Source organism: Drosophila hydei, unplaced genomic scaffold (genome assembly GCF_003285905.1).
Source record: "Drosophila hydei strain 15085-1641.00,03,60 unplaced genomic scaffold, DhydRS2 tig00000063-arrow-pilon, whole genome shotgun sequence".
Lineage (NCBI taxonomy): Eukaryota > Metazoa > Arthropoda > Insecta > Diptera > Drosophilidae > Drosophila > Drosophila hydei.
In genome coordinates, this window is record NW_022045657.1 from 8,042,471 (window position 1) to 8,064,778 (window position 22,308).

The following is a 22,308-nucleotide window of genomic DNA, read 5'->3' on the forward strand; positions in this document are numbered from 1 at the left end:
AAAGAGCGAGTGCGAGTAAGAGAGCGCGACTATAAATACACTCAGAAAAAATGTGTGATGCTATTGAGATAATGCAGCAAATATTTTTAAGCTCTTAACTTAAGAATGAAGATAATATAATATTAAATACAAGTAGTTCAATCTGATATACATATACACAAATATATGAAATTAAATAAATTATTGTTGTTAAAAAGTCTAATTTAATTTACTTGAAACGTTTTACGTTTTGTCTAGTTTCTTCTGGTGTATCAATATTCATTCATTTTCTAGGACATGCCTACTTGTAAATACACATTTATACACATATATGTGTATGATAGCATGCGTATGTGTGCCTGGGAGAGCTGCCGGAGCAGCATTAGCTGCGTGTAGACTTTGTGGATTGTGTTTCCAAAGCTGAGTACACTTTCATGTGCATGCTCTGCAAGGACTCTCGCTCAAAGAGAAGAGCGGGGCATTTTTCGAGGCTGAGTATTCTTGTGGACTGCTCACCAAACTGGAGTCAATGAAACTTCTTTGTTGCACGCTCCGCGCCGTTCAAAATGAAATCAAAGTGGGATATTTAAAGCCTCATTAATCAGACGCAAGCTACCCAGAAGTAAACCCCAGCTTCGCAGCGATTCGAGGTGTCGAGTGCCCCACAGCTCGAAGCTCTCAAGTTGAGTGCGTTAATGCGCTCATTAAGTTCGAATTTGTTTCATTGATAATTACACGATGCTCAAGTCATGCACTAAATTTTCGAAAAATATCTCAATAATATTTTAATTTAATAAATAAATCTAATAATAATAAGCATTAAAATAAGCACATATAATAAATATGTTTATCGGTTCATCATTACTATTCCAATGCGTTGAGCTTATGAACATGTTATATTTCTATCCAAGAAACCTGTGCTTGCTTGAGTTGTGCAATTATTATAAATTGTACATTTTTGTTAGATTGGGAAAATATTGGACATAGCACATTTTTGTACATTTTGATTACATAATTCTTACCTTGATCATACTAGAATATTTTGTTTTTATATAACGTTAACTAATTTTAACAAAATAAAGTGTTTTGATTTGGATTTTAATTAGATAAGCTCTCCTGGAGCTGCTATATAGTACAAATTTAAATTCCAATTTAAAAACATGTTAACAGCTCGTCTTTCGTTAATTGTATTATTTGCTATATGCAGTGCTCCAATACATTTAAATGTATACTTAAAATAATTCAATACAATATAATTTTTCGAACAAAAACGCGATTTTAGCTTGACTACATCTGATCAGTTTTCAACCTTGAGGGAATAGATAGCTACAAACTTACAAGAACCCATTTTTAGTTCTAGGTAAAGCAAAGGTAGCACCAAGCTGTTCCGAGCAAAAAAAGAATATTTTGAATTCATTGTTTATAAGGCTTGTAATTTATGACCCATATTTCCTGCAGCTAGTATCTGCTTGGTAATTCTACCTGGATTTCATATTTTGGCAATGGCCTGCAGCAGCCTTGATAGATGCAATAGAGTTGTACAGTCAGAGAAATGAAACTGGTCGATTTCTCTTTTACCCGACGTCATGGAACAGTTTTCAAAAGATATTTGACTCTGGTTTCTAATTATATCAATATTTGCGTTTATTTTGTTGATTAACACGAATGTTTCTCGCACAATAACTAGTTCGGCTTGTATTTATTGTTGCAGCGCTTCAGCTGAGGCAATTTGATGATTTGTCGTAATGAATGCTAATTAAACGCATTCGTTTTCTAGTTCACTTGGCAGCCAAAGAGCATCTGAATCTCCTCCTCTTCCGTTTAACTGTAGCTGCTGTCCATGTATTCGTTCAACTTGAGTGTTCTCGGTAGCCAGGGCAGCAAAGTGTGTCAAAATTCTTAGGCGTATCCATGAAACAAAACCTTGCTCACATGCCTAACCGAGCTATGTGGCTGGCTATGTGCTTTAGCTTAGCAAACAGGCATGTATATACTCACACACACAAACGAGGCACATAACAGGGTATATAGAAAACATAGATACAGATAGCAGATATGCAGGGCCAGCCACAGATATAGATACAGATAGCGCTGTTTGAGCATGTTTCACACAATTTGGGTATATCCACGACTCGAACGTAAATGGAAAAGCAAATAAAAGGTGCTAATTTCATGAGGGTACAATTAGACGTTCGGCTGCTGTACGATTTCTTTTCAAATGTTACTTTTATTGTAGCTCGATGATTTAGTTAAATTAAAAATGGTTCTGAGCTGCAACATATTCTTCCCATTCTTGAAGTTATAAGTGTCTGCAGATTATTAAACAAGAGTATCTTAAAATAAATTTCATAAATCTTAAATCGAATAAAGCAAAAAAGTTGCGCTCGCCCGAGCAGGGACTTGAACCCTGGACCCTTGGATTAAAAGTCCAATGCTCTACCGACTGAGCTACCCGGGCAATTGATACATGTGCGACAAAGAACCTTTAGACTCTTTCTGGTAGAAAAGCTCATACTAAGAACATATTGTTACAAAGCTTTCTTGTAAATCTAAAAACTCAAACTTATTTAATTCTCAAATTTTCTTTAGATATATGTAAAATTACCATTTATAATATACTATAAATTTAATTAAAATTTTAAAATATAAATAAAAAAATGTTGGTAGCAAAAAGATTGTGGTCCAACAATTGGCAAGGCTGGTAATGGCAGTCCACTCCGGTACGCTATCCCACTACTGCCTACCACGGGAACTCTTGGCTGCTGGTTTTCACCCCTGGCCCGGTTCATCCCTCCTTAGCCAACCTGAATGCCGTGGACTCCTCCTCGGCACCCATATTGATGGCAAGCTTAGTGCGGACGTTCCGTCAACATGGCTGGTCCACTACACAGTGATCCCCAGCCTCAGGCCATCCCACAATCAGACCTCACAGAAGCGTGATTACAGAAGCTGCCAACCTTCCAGTCGAAATTTCCGTTTCTATAAGTGTGTTTTATGTCACGTAGTTCAACCGAATTGTTAAAAAGATGAATGATTGCACTGCTTTATGATGAACTGCTTTATCTGAAACTACTTTAAAAATTTGAGTATGGTGTACGAGTATGGTGTATTGTACGAACTGCTTGTATACTGCTTACTTTACCTAATGCGTATATTATTATTGAACTGCTTTAATCGTTGTTTGCTCGAGGCTGAACGTGTCGAATAGAAAAATTAGTTTTTTGCTTATGAAAATAATAACAAATTGTATATAATATCGGTCACCTATTTGTTATATTTATTTGTAATAAATAATTTCGTTATATTTTTTTATTATATTTATAATATAATATATTTCTATTGCAGAAAAAAAAAATACAATCGCCCGAGCAGGGACTTGAACCCTGGACCCTTGGATTAAAAGTCCAATGCTCTACCGACTGAGCTACCCGGGCACACGCTATTAGCTTGCCAAGTTTCAATCATAGGCTTATGGTCGTTGGAATAGTTGCACGAATATTTTACAAGAAATAAAAATCAAAATTGGAAAACAAAATAAAAAAATTAAAATAATTTTTTATTATTACTATATTAATTAAATTACTAATTAATTAAAAAGAAATCAACGTAAAGTTTTAATTATTCATTTTAATTTCTTTTTATTAATGACATAAATTGGATATCAAGTATATATACATATACATATATATAATATTAAATATTAATATTAAAGCCAATGTTCGAGAAGATGCGGTGCTATTATACAGACAAGCATTTCTCCAACGATTTCATAAGTTTAAGTCTCATATATTCGACCTGATTGCTTATTAATCGATGTCCATGAGGGATGGGATATTTTTTTCCTGGATATACTGGCATGGTTGCACGCATTGTAGTTAAGGACTTGTAGCAGGATAACTTGTTTAGGTTGAACTTAGCTCAGTTAAATACTATATTCAATTGATTAAATAGAAAGTTATAATTCGGGTTTCCTCGCATAATTATTAAATTTAAATTTAAAAAAGCATGCTAAAGTTCAATTTCGAACAGTGGCAGTTCTATGTGCAACTTCAATTACAAAAAGTGCAGCTTTAACTTAATCAATAATTGGTTATCTTATATAAATTGGCACAAAATCTTATCGCAAAATTACATTGGGATAACTATAACGAAATTTGATCAACTATTGCCGAGCTCCTCATTAATAATGTTTCACATACATAGATTACTTTGATATAAAAGAGGTTTTAACAGCAATTAGAACCTTTCAAAGCAAAATTCTGCAGGTATAAAAGAAGTTTCAGTTGGAAAATTTTCAAACTTTACAAAGGTAAGTCGACTTCTAAATAAATGAAGGTGTAATCAGTACTTAAAATAAATGTATAAATAAGTAACCAAACTAATATCAATTCAGCCGCAATCAGCTCTTAAAAATGCTAAAAATTCGTCAATTCAAAAAGAGAACTAACAAAGTCTTTTGTGTCGCTCTCAGCAAATGGAGATCTGGAATTAGCCGATTTCTTTGCAGAGTTTTTCAACTCTAATTTAGTATACTCTATGCAACGTGGGGGTTTAACTCTTAACCAGTCAGCGAGGCTTCATATTACCCGAATAGATAGAATGAAAAAATATATGCAGCCAGCTGATCTAAATGTAGATCAGTATTCTCCGATTTAAGGTGACATTGGAAATCGGTATTTATTTGATAAGGCGTTACATAAAGCCTTATTCCGCTGTATCGTTTTACTATGGGAGTTACGATGGGGAACATAAATGCACTGAAAAAGCATAGCCTTAAAGAGTTATCTTGATAAGAATGTATTCCAGTTTATTTCATTCTCTTGAAACTTGGAATATAGACTCGTATAGCCAAGTCCAGACAAGTCCAGATAAGTTGTAGATTCCTTCCAGCGTACTGCAGAGCCCTCCTAAAGATTGACCTTTTAAACCTTCGTAACAATTTGAAACACGCTAAATCTTTTTAGATTTACACCTTAAAACTCAAAATTTAAGAGAGATATAGCTATATAGGCACAGCTTGTCGTCTAGATTAAATTTCCTTTATAAAGTATAAAGATATATTTGCACATCAACTATATATTCATCTCTGTGGATGCATGGCCCCAAAGATACTCTATATTCACTTAATATAATACATTCAATAATAGCTATTGATAGTCTGTCACATATTCCGAAATATTTCTAGAAATTGTGCTGTAATTATATATTATTTTGAATGCGGCATTTAGATTAAGCAGAGAGAGAGAGAGAGAGAGAGAGAGAGAGAGAGAGAGAGAGAGAGAGAGAGAGAGAGAGAGAGAAAGAGAGATGCCTTATCTGTAGGATTATCAACTCATCTATACGTTAATGTCAATAGTTAATGTCAAGCAGAGCTGAACAGGAGATTTCAGTTGCCCACGCTCAATCCATGTGTTAAGTTGAAACTCGCTCAAAATTACGTCTCAAGATGATTGGACCCATAGCTGTTGGACTTCTCATAATCTTTCTCTGGACTTTTACAATACCCGTAATGGAGAAGTGTTTCATCTATTCGATGCCCATGGAATTGGCCAGCATTATCTGCGGGCGTTCGAAATGGGCCAAAAGTGTTAGTGAATGTGTACAAATGAAGTGGGCTCTCGCACAACCGTTGACCTGTTTATTACGCTCCAATCAGTCGTTGTTATGGAAATGAAATTGTGTAATAATAAATAAATAATAATTTAATGTGTCACAAACTAAGTGAAACAAAATAGATTTTCTTAAATATTATTTTTAGTAGCAAAAAGACTGTGGTCCAACAATTGGCAAGGCTGGTAATGGCAGTCCACTCCGGTACGCTATCCCACTACTGCCTACCACGGGAACTCTTGGCTGCTGGTTTTCACCCCTGGCCCGGTTCATCCCTCCTTAGCCAACCTGAATGCCGTGGACTCCTCCTCGGCACCCATATTGATGGCAAGCTTAGTGCGGACGTTCCGTCAACATGGCTGGTCCACTACACAGTGATCCCCAGCCTCAGGCCATCCCACAATCAGACCTCACAGAAGCGTGATTACAGAAGCTGCCAACCTTCCAGTCGAAATTTTCGTTTCTATAAGTGTGTTTTACGTCACGTAGTTCAACCGAATTGTTAAAAAGATGAATCACTGCACTGCTTTATAATGAACTGCTTTCATATAAAACTACTTTAAGCTTACGTAATTTGTGTTTCATGTAGTGTCGTAAATACTGCTTGTGTGTACACTGCTTTCTTATCAAAAGGCGTACATTAATTGTTTAACTGCTTTAAATAAAATTAATATTAATATCTGCTCTCCCAACACTGAACGTGTAATTTACGAAAATTAGCTTTGCTTATAGAAATAGTAATAAATAATTTCGTTATATTTTTTTATTTTATTTATAATATAATATATTTCTACTCCAGACAAAAAAAAGTAGATCGCCCGAGCAGGGACTTGAACCCTGGACCCTTGGATTAAAAGTCCAATGCTCTACCGACTGAGCTACCCGGGCATATAAAATACCCTTGCCAAGATCCAATCATAAGTTTTACTCCTTGGAGTGATTGCAGGAATAATTAAAAATAAATACATTTATTTTCAAAAAAAAAAAATTAATAAATATATAAATAATTAACAAATAATGAAAGAAAATAATCCAAAAACAGAGAGAAAGTACAAAAAACTTATTGCTTTTACTACTTTTTTCGTTAAAGTATCTATTTATTTATTTACAAACTCTATGTGGTAGATATATTAATACAGATATTATTAGATTAACTTCAATAGTCGGTAGAATAATTACCTTTCGTTATTTGTAAAAAATTTAACGTTTAAAAAATTATTTTAGGATACTGCGTCTGATGTAGATACTTGGGAAACTGGATTAGGTTTGTTTCTTCCGAATTCCATTCTATATAAAATATATCCAATGAAATGCATACATTAGTATAAAGAATACATTTAAAATTATTTGAGCTTTTATACCGGTCATATATGGATTTAATCATGTCCTTCCTGGCGACTGTTATAAAAAATAAAAGCACGCCTTGGGAACTCGGCACTAGATCTAAATACATTGATATATTTTCAACATTAGTTATAAATAAAGAAGAAATTATTTCCATGAGCCACAAACAGCCTGCTATTGCGAATAATCGGATGAACATGACTAACCTGCAATGGAAATAAGAATTAATGTGTGAATAACGAATGATTATATTAATACCAAATATTCCTATATTATTATCCTATATTATTATCTCGACTTACTTAGCTTGATTTTTCACGTTTTTCTTACTCTCGGAAGTGGTCCAATTGCGTTGATTATACTTGTTTTCCACATATATTATGCGAGCTGTTGCCACGAAGAGCACGATGTTAATTAATATTGCTAGCAATATGAAGGAATCAAAGTAGATCATTCTTGCCGCATCAGTCGCTAAAAGAAGCTGCAGTCAGCGCATCAAATATATTATATGAAGAATTGTTCTTACTTTTGACCAAACATGTGTATTTCGCAACTTCGGGCTTCAAATAGCTAGGCACATCGTCTGGTATGCATCGATCAGCCACCACGAAGAGCGTCAGTAATACAGCTGCTATACTCCACACGATGATACTATATTTCTTGAAGCTGGGCTTCTCCCGAATCCCAAGATTTTTAAAGCTCTTCCATAATGTAATGTTGATCATTACGAGCCAGAGGAAGGTGGCCATAACGAAAAAATAGTGCACGTAGGCTAATATTTAAGGTAAACCAATGCAAAGCTAAGGAAATATGTGACATTACCAAATCCAAGGCAAGATTTATAAGTAAAGTCGGCGGGGGCGTTCAGAATCGATTCCACGAAAGCCATGAGGAAGCTTATGGTAAGGCAAGTGAAGTAACACACGCAGCATTGATTGTATAACGTCCGATACATTTTTACATATAGAAAGATCGCAATAGTCAGGACCATGCAGAACACAGAAAGGACTCTAAGTGCGTGGGGTGCCGAAACTGTAATCCAATAACACATGATGTATATGAAATCTACTTTCAGTTCAACTCTATGTCTTACGCTTCGTTATATTTATAGGCTGGGGCTCGGGAATAAGCACGACCTCGAGTTGGTCATCGTTGTTATTATTGCCATCCTTAAACGGGAACATGCAATATTGCTGCTTAGTGAAGCTCTTGTTATCTCCATGAACGTATAGCGCTTCATTCTGTAAATAAGACAACTCTGAATGCGAATCTTCTTTTCCATACATATATACTGTCAAGTGTTAACATATTTATCCAATAATAAAAACATATTCCCTGCAAGATTCGAGCTTGCAAGCTCCCCAATCAGCCACTAGGAAAGTATTAGTCGTACGCGACGGCCTCCGTAATACCTGTTTACTATCTCAAAATTACTAATCTCCTTTATAGTTCATGAATGTAATCTGTAAAGCTGAGGTAAATATTCATTTAACCGTAGAGTTATACTCAAAAGAGTTTTGGCTGTACATTTATATTAGGTATGGCCTTTTAGTCTTCCATCGTAGGACATTTGATAGTTGAGTATTCTAGTATTCTCTTTATACTCTAAACATAAAGGGTCCATTCGTGAGTTGTATGCTGTTCGTTAGACCGAGTGTATAGCAGTGATCATAGCGCGAAATATCTCCAGCGATATTCGGTAAAAAAAATGAAGATCGCCCGAGAAGGGACTTGAACCCTCGACCCTTGGATTAAAAGTCCAATGCTCTACCGACTGAGCTACCCGGGCATATATTGTGCCCGGAATAGATTCAATGATCCGTTTTTACTCCTTGGAGTGATTGCCGGAATATTCACAAATAGTAAAAAATTTTAAACCAAAAATCAAGGAATGGAAAGTAAAGTAAAAAATAAAGATTTCTCTTAATACTTTGACATAATGTAAAGAATCTAGCTACTATAGCTAAAAACTTCTTAGAAACCATAAAATATATAGGAACGTGCATTTATAAGGATTTGTGAAAATGCATGTAAAATGCAGAAGGCGGCGTTGCGATACGCAGAGTCGATATAGTCATGTCCCTCTGGTCGCCTGACTGTCTGTCCTTATGAACGCAGCGATCTCGTAAACTACAAAGCCAGAGACTTGAAAATCCAAATTGATCGATGACTCGTACCATTTGCGTATTACAGATAAAAATTGCTTTATTTAGTTTAGTTTTTAAGTTAATTTCAATATCGTAAAAGTTGTAGACTTCATATTTATTGTGAGTTTATTAATTTAGAATATTTTGGATTTTGGATACCTCCTCCATCTTCAAAATTAACAAATATTTATTTGAAATACCAGACTTGTGGCTTGGCAAATGCAATGCTACACTTATACAATGAAAATTTTATTAGGAAAATGTATTTAGAAGTCCGAGAGCTTATGCATGTGTATAAAAGAATAGTATAATAATTGGAATATCACGGCTTCACAGGGCTCAGGGTCGAGCCGTATCGACTAGAGCAATTAATTTGACGTGTTTCTTTTTGGATAATAACGCCTCTATATGACTCTATGACCCAAAGTAATTACAGTCCGATATATCTCTTGCGATCTTCAGCAAAAAATCATGATCGCCCGAGCAGGGACTTGAACCCTGGACCCTTGGATTAAAAGTCCAATGCTCTACCGACTGAGCTACCCGGGCATATAAAAATTAATGCCAAATTTCATAAGACATAGATACCCAAATCCAAATCGTTCAATAGCGGCGAAATGGCGTGCTTACATACGGACAGACGGACGGACGGACAACAAGGCGGACATAACACAAAAGCTGCCAATGAAATGGGAGTCAGGCGTTAGCAAACCTCAAATAGAGTCCACTGGGTCTGCGTATCACTCTTGCTGAATGCTGTACATGGGAAGTCATAAGCTACTTGCACAATATAGTCCTTGAGCAGATCCTTCTGCACCTGTTGACCGTTGAGTAGGGTTATATTCAAAGGCCGATACACATGGGACTTTTGGGAATCACAACAAAATATTACGCAGGGTTTTATATGGCACACACAGCCACGGATATAGTCGTCGACATCGAGTCTTCCATCGAAGTAAATTTTATAGTTGAATATTCCAGTCTTTTCTTTTGGAATTAGAATGTCTCTATACAGAAAGGAACCATTCGTGAGTTGTATGCTGTTCTTTAGATCGACGGTATCAAAGTAATCACAGCCCGGAATATCACCCGCGATTTCAGCTATAATAAGGCTGAGTGTAAAGGTGGCACTAAAGAAAGTCTTCATTGCGTCCTTTTTTAATAATAAAATAAATTCAGATTCAAGATTCAAGATTCAAGAACTGGTTGCTGCAAGTACTGAATAGAAACTGAGCCTCTAATTGTATGAATTATATTAAATAGAAATAAGAATTTATATTAAGAGAAAACCACTAAGGTTCTGAGTAATACTCGGTTACGGGCTAAGAATATTTAAAAGATAACATGAAATATAATATAATAATAACTGATAGTATCGCTCACTGAGAGAACGATTATGCAAACAATAACAATATATGGGCACGTAAGTGTACCCAACTGATGAAGTACGCCAGCATGATTAGAGCAATTACAATATTATATTAAAGTTCAGGCTCGTTCATTCTGAATAATAAATACAGTATCTGCAGCCACAAATATTCCAGACATCTGGCAAGCAATTTGTCATAAGAAATTTATCTATTGAATCACTTTAGTACAAATTTCAATTGTCCAAAATTAAAAATACTTTCTTATCCTTGTTTATGAAAAGTTTTTGTGCACTTATAAAGTAATAAGATTTTCCCGTAACAGAGGTCCCAAGGACATGAAATAGTGAACGTATTCTTATGTACACCAATTAAGTTAAAAAAAATATAGTAGATATATTTTAATAGCCCAAGAATACGTTACTGTTTCTATGCTTTGTTTGAGGCTAATATGGAATTGGCCAGCACTATCTGCGGTCGTTCGAAGTGTACCAAAGGCGTTAGTACATTTGAAATGTGCATCTGAAATTGCACAACCTTACACCTGTTTAATACGCTGCAGTTATTGTAATGAATGTGAAATTGCGGCATAATAAATACTAGAGGTGAAACAAACTTAGTTGAACAAATCTCATTGCTTTTTTAAGTATTCCGCCAAGCCAACAACAGTAAAATAATATTGCACGGCTTTGTTTATATAGTGCTCCACATTTATGCACTGCTTTTTAAAACTGCTTTACATACTAATGGAATAAATACTGCTTCGCATATTGTGAATCAATTTTATGGTTTAATAATTGTGTTGCCCTGCTTTGAATCCAAATTGCTCCACATCGACTCACTGCTTGCTTAAAATCTGCTTTCTATACTAATATGGAAAGCTTTATTAAGTAATATATAATATTAATGATATATACAATATATCTGCACATGCACAAAACAAAAATTAAGTAAATATTTAAAAAAAAGCAAAAATTATTTAATAAAATCAAGCAAGGAGTCGAATAATGTCTCGGTAAACGCCGAACATTTTACCGACTGAGCTATCCGGCCAAGGAACCGCCTTCGTAAAGCCAAAAGAGGCTTACGTGTGTAGAGAGTATTTAAAATTATTTAAGTAAAAACACAAGTGTTGTACATTTTAAAATAGTTTTATTTTTATGTCATATTCGTACATGCTTACATATGTTGTCGCTTGTTTTGATTTATTTATATTTGTATGGTTTTGTGGTTTTACAGCTTATAAACATTGCATTCGCAATAGAACCCATATCATTATATAAGTACGGATCTTATTAAAAATTATTTATATTATTTATTTTTACATGGAATGCAGTTAAACTCTTTGCGCCCCCCTACTCCCGTACTACAAACTTTGTATTGCATTTTGATTGGAAAATCATATCGTTTGGACAAATATATATATATATATATAAATACATATATATATTTTTTTTTGTTTTTACATATATATATATAGTTTAAACAAAATAGAAAACAAAACAATTATTTAATTTGTGCTAAGTAGTTATGTTTTTTCTTTCTTACTTTTGTTTGCTTTTGTTTTTTTAATGCGCGGGTTTTTTTGTTATAGTTTTACTTTTACTAAAATTTGTCTTGCTAATTCAATATAATTTAGGCTTATGGGCTAGGTTCACATAGACTACCGATAGGTTCTAGAATGCACTAACCTTAGCTTAGCAAAAAGTACAGCATAAATAATTACATTACATTTACGTATAGGTTTGCTTCTTTCCCTACTTTCTCGTCCATTTTTAAATTTAGTTCTCATTTTTATTTTTAGGTTTTAACAATCTGCGCATTGCTTAATGTAGGTTTTAAGTTGTAATGCACACTTAAGCTAAGAGACAATATGTGAAAGACTTGTTATAGTTCTTTTGATTTACAGACATAAAAGTGATACGAATCGAATAAAAGATAACATTGAGAGAGCGTCTGGTTGAGGCTTTGCTATAGAAATTGTGCTAAGTATTTGAAATCGAGCCACATTTTGACCGCTAGCCAAATTCCCTGTTTCATCTCCGAATTTGTTCTCCAAATTGTGCAATGATTTTGAATTAAGATAAAAGAAACGAGCAAATCAAAGCTGTATCGTTGCCAAGTCGCTCTCGAGCCAAACAATTTATATATTTAAAAAGGAAACACAAACATAATAAGGCGCCGTTTGAGAGTGGGACGCTCTGCTATATACAAACTGAACGAAGCCTTAAAAAGGATACATACACGTACACATACATGCCGAGTGTTGGTAGCTTTTAAGTACTTGAATTAGAGTTAGAATTAGGGGTTAAACGAAAACTAATTTTAATAGAAATCACTTTGAAATTATTGCAAATTTTACGTTTGTTTTAAATTGGTTTTTGTTTAACTTATTTTCGTTTTTGTTTTTGTTTTTGTTTTTGTTTTGTTCTTCTGTGCTGACTTAGGGCTAAAATTTATGCTAGACTTAAGACTAATTGCTTTTCGAATACTGCTTAGAGAAAGAGGTTTATCATACTGGACGTCCAATGGCAGCAGCTATCGAAAGTTAGCTCCAGATCCTTGCCCCAGCTCCAACCCAAGGCTCAAGCTGTGTGTGTGAGTGTGTGTTTGTGTGTATTTGCGACTGTGTGTGAGTGCGTGTGTGTGTGTGTGTGCAGGCAGGTCTAGGGAGAACTAGACGAGTGCGCACAGTTCCACCTCCAGTATCATAAACCCAAATGAGCCGCGCTCCAGCCACGGCTCATTTCTCAGCTTAACACGAATCAGTTGCAAACAAGAAGCATCGTCTTTGATGTTGGTTGATCGACAGCGGCGGCGGATTGCGAATTGCGGATTGCGGATGCGGATGCGAATGCGAATGCGAGGCAGTGGCAAATGGCAAATGGCGCAGGCACCGGCTCAGCAGCAGAACAAATTACAGCCAACAATGTCCGCTTTGTACTCCAGCTCCAGCCCCAAATCTGAATCGGGCTCACAGTCCGAGTCCAGCAGCGGATCGAGCGACTGCTGCTGTGGCTGCTGTGACTGCTGCTGCTGCTGCTGCTGCTGCCTGATGATAACCTGAGATCAGAACTCTTGAGGATATTTAATGCAGTCGGCATTGGTATTGCTGGCATTGGCCACCGCCGCGGCGGAGCTGAACAGCGAATTGGAGCCGTTGCCGGTGCCAATGTTGCTGCCAGATCCGCCGTTGGCGTTGGCGCCGACGCTGACGCTGCCCAGCACCGATGCCGATGCGGTCGGATCCTGAGTGCCCTGTGACTGATAGCCGCCGGCCACGCTGGCCGCTGCCGCCGCCTGATATGGTTCCTGATACAACTGATTGAGTCTCTAACCAGTACCCGAAAAGTGCCACGCGTCCTATGCGCTCAGATGCGCAAACTGTGACGGATGGATATCGAACTGGTGATAGGGATGGCCGTAGGGGCCCATGTGATATGGCACAATGTTCATCGATGCCATTTTGTGCTCCTTCTTCCACTTCATGCGCCGATTCTGGAACCAGATCTTGATCTGTCGCTCCGTCAAGCAGAGCGCGTGCGCGATCTCGATGCGTCGCCTGCGTGTCAGGTAGCGATTGAAGTGGAATTCCTTCTCAAGTTCCAGTGTCTGATAGCGGGTGTATGAGGTCCGTTGTCGTTTCGTCTCGCCATTGGCATTCACAGTACCTGCAAGTTCGAAAAGACCAATGGTGCTTTAGTAAAGTGGAAAATGAGGAGAATAAACTACTTGATATAGTCTTTAGTATCAGCTAAGCAAAGGACCTGCCACAGCAGACTATAGTCAACGTTGTCAAGCAGGCGGTATGCGAGATGGCTCTAGGGTAGTGGCTACATATAAAGGTAGACAGAAGAAAAGGCTTGGCAGCAATGCTCATGGTAGAGACATGCATTGTAGTAAAAAAAAAGTCGGACCTGGAAGCAGGAACACAGGTGGCCGTGCTCAGAGCACATAGAAAGGCTTCACCTTAATGGTTAATAAAGTCTGGTTCCGTGGTGGGAGGCAGCCCAAGAAAGAGCAGGGTTTTAGGTCGGTAAGCAGCAAATGCTGTCCGACAGACCATTCAGATTTAGAGACGATCTCCCATTGTTATCATAGGCATTATGATATTATCTATATCATTGATATTATCTATATCTATTTTCTTAGCATCATCATTACCATTATAATTTGCATTATTATTAAGTCCTTATTAAATCTCTGGCTTAAGATATTATAAAGCATAAAGAAGATTCTTTTCGTTAAGCAAAAGTTATTTGTGTAAAGAAGAGTTCATATTAATGCAAAATTTCGAATGAATTTGTAGATATAAATACAAATTAAGGCAAGTCGCTATCATTTGCAGTTCGTTTTCTTATTTCACAGCTTTATACTTTTTCCTGCGGGGTGTTTCTGGTGAGTCGAAGAACGTTGAAGTGGACAAGGCACCGTTGAGGCAGTTAATTTTCTGGCTTTGTTTTGTGATTTTCTGCAACGTTGCGCATTTCATAAATATGACGTGTCAAGCTGCAATTTGGGTTTCACTGCCAAAAGGATTTTTCATTTTATTATTGTTAGTCGAAAAATCAACAATGACAAAGCGGCAGTTGCGGGGAGCGTACCCATGAAGTATCACTCTAGACTGTAGAGACTATATAGACTATCGACTATAGATGGTAGACCTTAGACAGCTGTCGCTGTGGTTGGGGACGCTGCTCGATTTCACTGTCTTCCACCCACTGCTGATGGCCATAGATAATGACAATTTCCGAGTTTCATTCCGATCCTCCTACCTCGCCAGCAGCTATTGTCATCTTTTGGGCCTGCCCGAGGGGGCGTTCGTAACGCGTCGTTCATAATGAGGGGGCGGATTGTGGCAAAGTAGACTTTTAAAAGCCATTTACCGTGGCGTGTTATTATGGCCAACTCAATTGGCCCGCCCGGCATTCAACAATAAACAAGAAACGAAAAAAAAATAGAGAATGAGACACACACACACACACAACCACACCAACACACTCAGAGAAATGTGTGGCAGTCAGTCAATGTGATAGACAGGCCAAGTGAGGAGCGTTTCTGTCAGCAGCACTTTGGGAACGCCGACAAATGTTCGCTTTTGGACCCCGCGTACGCCCCAATGAACCTATATGGGTCATGGCCCATTGCTAAACGGCAATTGGATCTACAAAGTTGCTGTCGCATTTCTTTCATTTGCACTGCTCGACTGCAGATGCCGTTGATAAGATGACGCATTGCCTGGCGAGATGCAAGGCTTTTTAATTAGTTGAGCAACACGGCTCAAGGCCTATGCCTAACTCAATTGCAAAAAGTTTTGGTAAGAATTTCCTTCAATATTGAATATATTAATGACTTGTTGAATATTGAAGAAGATTGGATAAAATAGTAATAAAAGTAAATGAAACTGAATTGTAATTTATTATTTATTTATTTAAAAAAGTAATATCTCCTTGTTTTATATTTAGTTTATTTTTCCAAAATATTAAAGTTGCTTTGCTCAACAAGAATTTTGCTCGTGGTGCGATTCAATTTAAATTTTAAATAAACAAAAAGTTTTGCTCGCATTTTCACTGAATATATCCCACTCTCTCTCTTACACACTTCTTATATTGCTGTCTCTCTCTATTGAGGATGCGCGAAACAAAAGTTTTTTTTTTAGTTTCTGTTGGTTTAGCGCTCGACGTGACGTTGTCGTAAGATGTCGGTGCACATCAATCAGTAGGAAATCTAAATGGAATTTCTGATTAAAGTTGAAATTAATTACCGCTCATTTAATTAAAGTGAATTTGAGTGTGGCAAATGCCGTAACGGCGGTTGCCAAAAAAAGCACACACACGCAGAGACACCCACACTTATGGCAGACCTGAAGAGCACTTTTAGGTCTTCGTCCCTTCAGCCTTTTGGCCATGCCGTAACGGGTTAAAACTAATGACCACGTAAACAGCTGAGCAGACAGTAACCAGACAACGACATCAGCTTCATCAGTCATTCGGATCAACAACAAAGAGAGACAGAGCGAGAGCGAAAGTTGGAGGAAGAGAGAGGGAGAGAGGAAGAGTGCGACACTTTGGTGGCAAATGGAATTGCAGAAACTTTTAGTGCAAGTCCTGACCCAGTTTGCTTCCGTTAGCAGTGCTGTCAGTCAGATTATCAACTATCAAATTTGATTCACAATGTAATATCTCTCGCAAGCCATTAGACCCAGGTCCGAGCTGTCGGTTTCAACTTTGCAGACGGCTTCATACAACATGCAGCATTCAACATTCAGTGGCATTTGATGCATGAAGTGCAGACGCAGCTTCAGACTGCACTTATCTCTCACATACTACTGACCTTGCCCAGCGCTCCGGAACGGAACGGAGTAGAGCATTGTATGTGGAAAATCAATATGAATTGTGGCCGAGCACACTTGGCGGACATTTCGCTGTGTTTCTATAGAGTCTGCCAGAGGCAGGGCCATTTACAATTGTCAAATGCTGCTGTCTTATGATGTTGCAATTTGTTTACACATGCAACAAACACTCACAGCTGCAGCCGCAGCGTATTAAAATCATGAAAGTCTCTGCGAGAGTGCGTGGCAAAGTATCGAGGGGATTGCAGAATGCAGCATCGAGCAGCATTTCACCATTGCTTGAGGGACTTTGAGCAGATATTTCACACTGGAAATAATTAAGATCTAAGTTTTAAGATTAAGATTTATTTTTACTAAATTTTACTCTGAGATCTAATGATAATATAGACATTGGAATATATATTTATTTACTTTACTTATCTCAAGTAAGATTCCATTTAGAGATTAGCGATGATATCGAAGTGAATGTTGGATATTTTCAGATTTTTTAGCTAATGACAGCTTGTTTCATTGAAGAAGTCTCTTATTTCCAGCGAAAGATCAGCGCGCAGCTAAGCCAATTGAAACCGAACTGATTGAAATTCTTGGCAGCCCGTTTAGCGAACCACTAAATGTCAACAAGACTCGGCAGGGATTGGAAATGGGAATGAGAGTGGGAATGGGAACGGGTGCGTTTCTGGGACTGACTAACTACATGGCTACATAAGTAGCGCATCGTTGTCGCTTGTCGTCATGGCCAGGCGCAAAGCCCCAACAGTTGACAGCAGTTTGGCTGCGGCACTGCCACAGTCGCTAGTCACTTCCACTGGCGGCATCTGTGGCACCTGGCATGTCATATCACTTATCGTCGGAGCAGGGGACAGGGCCTGTGCATGGGCATGGGCATGGGCATGTCGACTCTTGACAGCGCCAATGAGCGAACATTCGAAGCGTTTTACAACTTTGTGCCCATTTCGCTGGCCGTCTAGGCGGATCGTGAAATACTATATAGATATATTGGATTTTGCATACACACACACACACATGCACATACATACATATATACATTTATATTTATATTTGGCTTTTTGTTTGTTTGGTCTTTTGTTTTGATCTTATGCATTTAATTTTCATGTAAGATGACGTCAAAGTCAAACGCTGACAGCCGCTTAACATATCAGTTGAAATTTTTTGAAATTTGGTGCATGCAAAAATGTGCAACAGAATTTATTAAGTGCCACGGCGAGAGAAGAAGCAGCGCAGCAGATGAAGCAGCAGACGGATGCAGACGGCAACTCTGCAATTCAAATTGCCATTGTCTGTGGCACGTTTTGCATACCTGGGAGCGAGTGCCGAAGGGGACAGAGCTGATCATGTTGTGATTGACGCAGAATTAGCATACGCATGCAGGTTCAAAGTTAAGCTCAAAACCCTTGGCCTAGGTCAGCAAATAGCAGGCGAATTGCCAGTGGAGGCTGTAGTCGAGCCAACAGTTCAAAGTTTAATCGTCTTTTTTTCTTTCGCCTCGTCGGCTGCTGCCTCTGACTCGTAGCAATAAATACAACGCTTGCGGCTTGTCACAAACACTTGTAATGCTCATTTGTCAACGGCCGGCGTCAGTCCCGCTCCAAAGGTAGTTGAAGTTGCGAGAAAAACAGGCAAACATCGTCAGCGTAATCAGCCGCGCAACGTGTGCGGCACGTAGCTCTGCCGGCCAGAGTCCAGTCACCGTCTTGCAGCTTGCATCTGGCTGCGATCTTATCGCAGAACAGCAACTGCAGCAACAACAACGTGTGTTTGTTGCAACAACAACAACAACAACGGTAACATCAAGGCATCAGAATTTTGCGCTCGAGATCGCGGCTAAAACTTCATAAATCAACGCACTTCCGATTACGCAAGCGGTTGATGCCACAGCGTGCTGCAACTTGTTGCGACTTGCTGCAGCAGCTACTTAGCAACGAGCTAATGAGTCGTTTACCAAAAACCATTATCACTGTCAAAATGCAGCCAAATGATCATCAGTCATAAGCCAGTGCGAGCCAGGCTATCAGCCGAGTTCGCTGTGGGGCAACAAAAATGTTGTTCCAAGTGTTAGAAATGTTGTCGAACTGAGTATCAAATATTCTTTTTATTATCTGTTTCATTTAGTTAAGCTAAACTGTATATAAAATAAATTATACTGGCTTGAGAACTAACCAGAAACTGCTGAAAAACCCTTTTTTGGTGAAGCCTTAAATACGACAGATGAAATTATGAGCAACAGCAAGGACTTCGCATGAAATACAATTTTTTAAAACAATGTTATAATTTACAGAATCAGAACAAATGAACTTAGAGCTTTTCCAAATGACTACAGAAATATTGAAATTGTTTTTTACGCAAAGGATAATTTTATAAATAATTTTTAGTTTTGGCCGATTTTAATTCTTGCATGCCCAAAGGGAATAAAACTTTAAAAATTGTTTGATTTAAAAAAATCTATAAATAAATCAGATAACAAAGTGCAAGACGGCACACAATGAGTTCGAAAGAGAGAGAGAGAGAGAGGGAGAGCGAGATAGGGCGGGCGAGCGAAAGAGAGAAAAGATTCAGTGAACTTAAGCTGAAACTGGATTCGGGAGAGAGCAACGTGAGTGGCAGGCGGGGTCATATTGGCCATGCTCGAGCTATGCTGGAAGAGATAAATCTTGAGGCAGCGACGGCGGCGGCTGCGATCGAGGGGCGCGTCAAAGGGGCCGCTGGGGTCGACATGTGCAGCGGGTTAATTTCTTTCGGAAAAGGAAAATTAATCAAATATATAGCCGCTATAATAGAGCGTGGGTGTGTGTGTTTGTGGTTCACATTCCTTTGGTGATAAATGATGAGCGGGCAGTTTTGTGCAATGCGACAAATGATGTGACATTTGTGATAATGAAAGTGTTGCAGCAGCACGAGCTACAAATAGATACGGCTGAATGATGAATGGACAGAGAAAGAGAGAGAGGGATGGAGAACAGTAGCATATCAAAAAAGAGTGTAGAAGAGAGAGAGAGAGAGTGAGTGTGTGTGTTAACAGGTGTTTTGGTTGAAGGACTCGTTGTTCACACATCATTAAAGCGCTATTAAATCGTAGTTACAACTGCAATTGTCAGCCGACAGCCGAGAGCCGACAGCGGCAACTGTATCTGCTGCGTATCTTTTAGTCAAGCTCATCATTAATCACGGTCCAAATAAAGAGAGCTGCAGCCGTCAGACGGTGGTCAGCATCATAAAAAACGTTCAATATATTAAAAAGAAAGAAACGGTAGCAATTGCCGCAACACTTGCGGCCCTCCTCCGCCTCCTGCTCTCTGCCAGCCGCGATTTGCCTTCATCTGCATTTGGTCAGTGCCAGAGCCCACGAAAATGGTCTGAGCCGCATGTTCTTCAAACCTTCTTTTTGTTGTATTATTCACTAGCCACGTTTTTATGTGCGAATTGTGCGTGCCTTCTACTTTGCTGTTGCTGTGTTGTTCATCGGCGTCTTTTGGCATTTTCTCTCAGCTCGCGTGGCTGCCTTTGGTTTCGTGAAAAATGGAAATTATGTCAAGAAGTAAATTGATTATTTCGCTTTAAAGCATTTCTCAATTTATATTCCGTGTTCGTTGTCAACACGAACACATTCAGTTTCGTCAGCAGCACCAACACCAACACCAACAACAACAACAACATCAACAACAATAGTTGCCTGCCTTTTGCATGGCAGTTGTTTTCATTTTTTGTACATTTTTTCTTCATCTGTTTTTTTTGTTTTCCAAAAGCCATTCAACTGAAATGACATCATGTGCTCCGAACTTCTCGCCCAGCTCGAACAGCTGATGCCGAGCCAAATTAAGCGCGCTCTGAACCCTCACAGCTTCCCAAGCAATTGGAAGCATATGGTTTCCGGTGCCAAGCACTTGGTCCAATTGCCAGCAGGAGCAGCAGAAGTAGCAGTCGCCGTTCAATCAGTAGGTTTCATATTTCAAGTGTGTGAAGAAAGGAGCTGAATGAATTGTGACTAAAGCTTAAGCCTGTGGTCAGATGTGTCTTGGAAATTGGGTAGCTCTTGGCATTTACAAGAGGTAGAAATATATTTCTAAAAGTGTATGAATAGCTGATATACTTGAAAGTCTTAACATCACATTTGTTATTAATTGCAATGTAAATGCTCAAGCTACAAGGCATCAATCGAACTGCTTAGGCTGTCTCTTTGTTAATTTATCTCAATATTTTAAGAAGCTGTAACCAGTTGAGAATTGCAAGCGTAAAGCAGGCAAAGCAAATCATAGCCAGCAGAGCCTTAGTTTCAGAATGCTTAATCCTGTTGACATGCAACTAAAACTTCTTTTTAATATAATATGCTTAAATACGTAATATTAAATAGTTATAGTATTAATTATCACATATATATATTTCTATTTAAATATTTCAAATTATCATAATTATTTTAGAGCTCAAATTGAAACAGTTTAAACAGTTTAAGCCTTGACTTTTTGAGTGTTCGATTTCCTCTCTTCAGTCAAAATTTGCACAATTAAATGAACGCCCCAAATCCCACTCAACAAGTTGTTTTGGCACTTGAAAGTTAAGTGCTTTTTGTGGCAGGATTAAGTCCCCACAGCCAGAGCACTGCTGCCCCAGAGACACGTGTCTGTGCTTCACTCACACCCCCTGGCTGTAGAAAACCACCCTTAGCGAACTTGCAACTTGAAAGCAATAATTGTTTTCGATTCGAAACAGTTGCCTCACCTTTTTTGGTTGGTCCTGGCCCAATCGTAATGAGCCGGGTAACAAATTGTGGCACTGCCGGCGCATTGTGTTGAAAATATAATAAATGAATTATCTGCTTAATTAATGAGGTTTTAATTTTTAATGGCGCGTCGCAGGCAGTGCCAACTGCCAACTGCCAACTGCGAACTGCAAACAGACGAATGCCACAGAAAGTTTGTTTAACTCTTGTACTCGTTATTCTTTGGGATCCCAAAACAACAAACTTTGTTCAACATGGCCAGAGCTGGACGGAGAGCTGCTCTGCTGTGTTATCAAGCGATGCGTATCTTTTAGATACAATTTTAATGTGGCTTCTTGCAAATTATTTATGCGCGCATTTTCGCGCAGATAATTATCGTTTATCTTTGATTTAAGGAGAGGACCTCTCAGAAGCAAGTTCGCTGATTGTTTCGGCAGATGCTGTCTCGCTCTATCAGAAACAGTATGTATGTGTGTGTGTGAGTGTACATGTTCGCATTCAAAATGACTACCTCAGTTAATTATGGGGCTCCCGAGTAGGGAGCGAGCGTCGCGCATGCGCACATAAATTAGCTGACGCGCCAACAAAACCAGTTCCTCAGATACTTGTCCTCTCCCTTTCTGCCTCTCTCCCTCTCTCTGTCTCCCTGTCTCACTGGCCTATGGGCCATGTAAAGAGCGTCTAAAGAGCCGTCTGGCCCACCGTCGAGTACCTGTGCACCCATTTTTAATGAGTGTCCTGTCGTCTGCAGTTGAATGAACGCCGCCGCCTTCGTCT

At 38.4% G+C, this 22,308-nt stretch overlaps 2 protein-coding genes and 5 non-coding genes across 8 annotated transcripts in view; all 7 read right to left on the reverse strand.

Moving 5' to 3' along the window:
• Positions 1-2,364: 2,364 nt before the first annotated feature.
• Trnak-uuu lies at positions 2,365-2,437 on the reverse strand. Its single transcript has one exon. It is a non-coding gene; the product is annotated as a tRNA-Lys (tRNA).
• Positions 2,438-3,340: 903 nt separating this feature from the next.
• Trnak-uuu lies at positions 3,341-3,413 on the reverse strand. Its single transcript has one exon. It is a non-coding gene; the product is annotated as a tRNA-Lys (tRNA).
• Positions 3,414-6,404: 2,991 nt separating this feature from the next.
• Positions 6,405-6,477, reverse strand: Trnak-uuu. The gene has a single exon. It is a non-coding gene; the product is annotated as a tRNA-Lys (tRNA).
• Positions 6,478-7,705: 1,228 nt separating this feature from the next.
• On the reverse strand, positions 7,706-10,227 carry LOC111596461 (probable G-protein coupled receptor Mth-like 11). The gene is made up of 3 exons (XM_023310711.2): positions 9,793-10,227; positions 8,027-8,174; positions 7,706-7,965 (listed from the first exon to the last, which is right to left on the reverse strand). Exons 1-3 carry the CDS (start codon positions 10,225-10,227, stop codon positions 7,706-7,708), a joined length of 843 nt encoding a protein of 280 aa, XP_023166479.2.
• Positions 8,650-8,722, reverse strand: Trnak-uuu. Its single transcript has one exon. It is a non-coding gene; the product is annotated as a tRNA-Lys (tRNA).
• Trnak-uuu lies at positions 9,557-9,629 on the reverse strand. Its single transcript has one exon. It is a non-coding gene; the product is annotated as a tRNA-Lys (tRNA).
• A 3,271-nt stretch (positions 10,228-13,498) lies between the features above and the next one.
• LOC111595226 (homeotic protein Sex combs reduced) overlaps positions 13,499-22,308 on the reverse strand; it is a 28,224-nt gene continuing 19,414 nt past the window's right edge. For both annotated transcript variants that reach the window (XM_023308865.2, XM_023308856.2), the window contains exon 3: positions 13,499-14,118. In XM_023308865.2, coding sequence (XP_023164633.2) covers positions 13,811-14,118 — 308 coding nt within the window. In that variant the 3' untranslated portion in view covers positions 13,499-13,810. The remainder of the gene's footprint in view (positions 14,119-22,308) is intronic.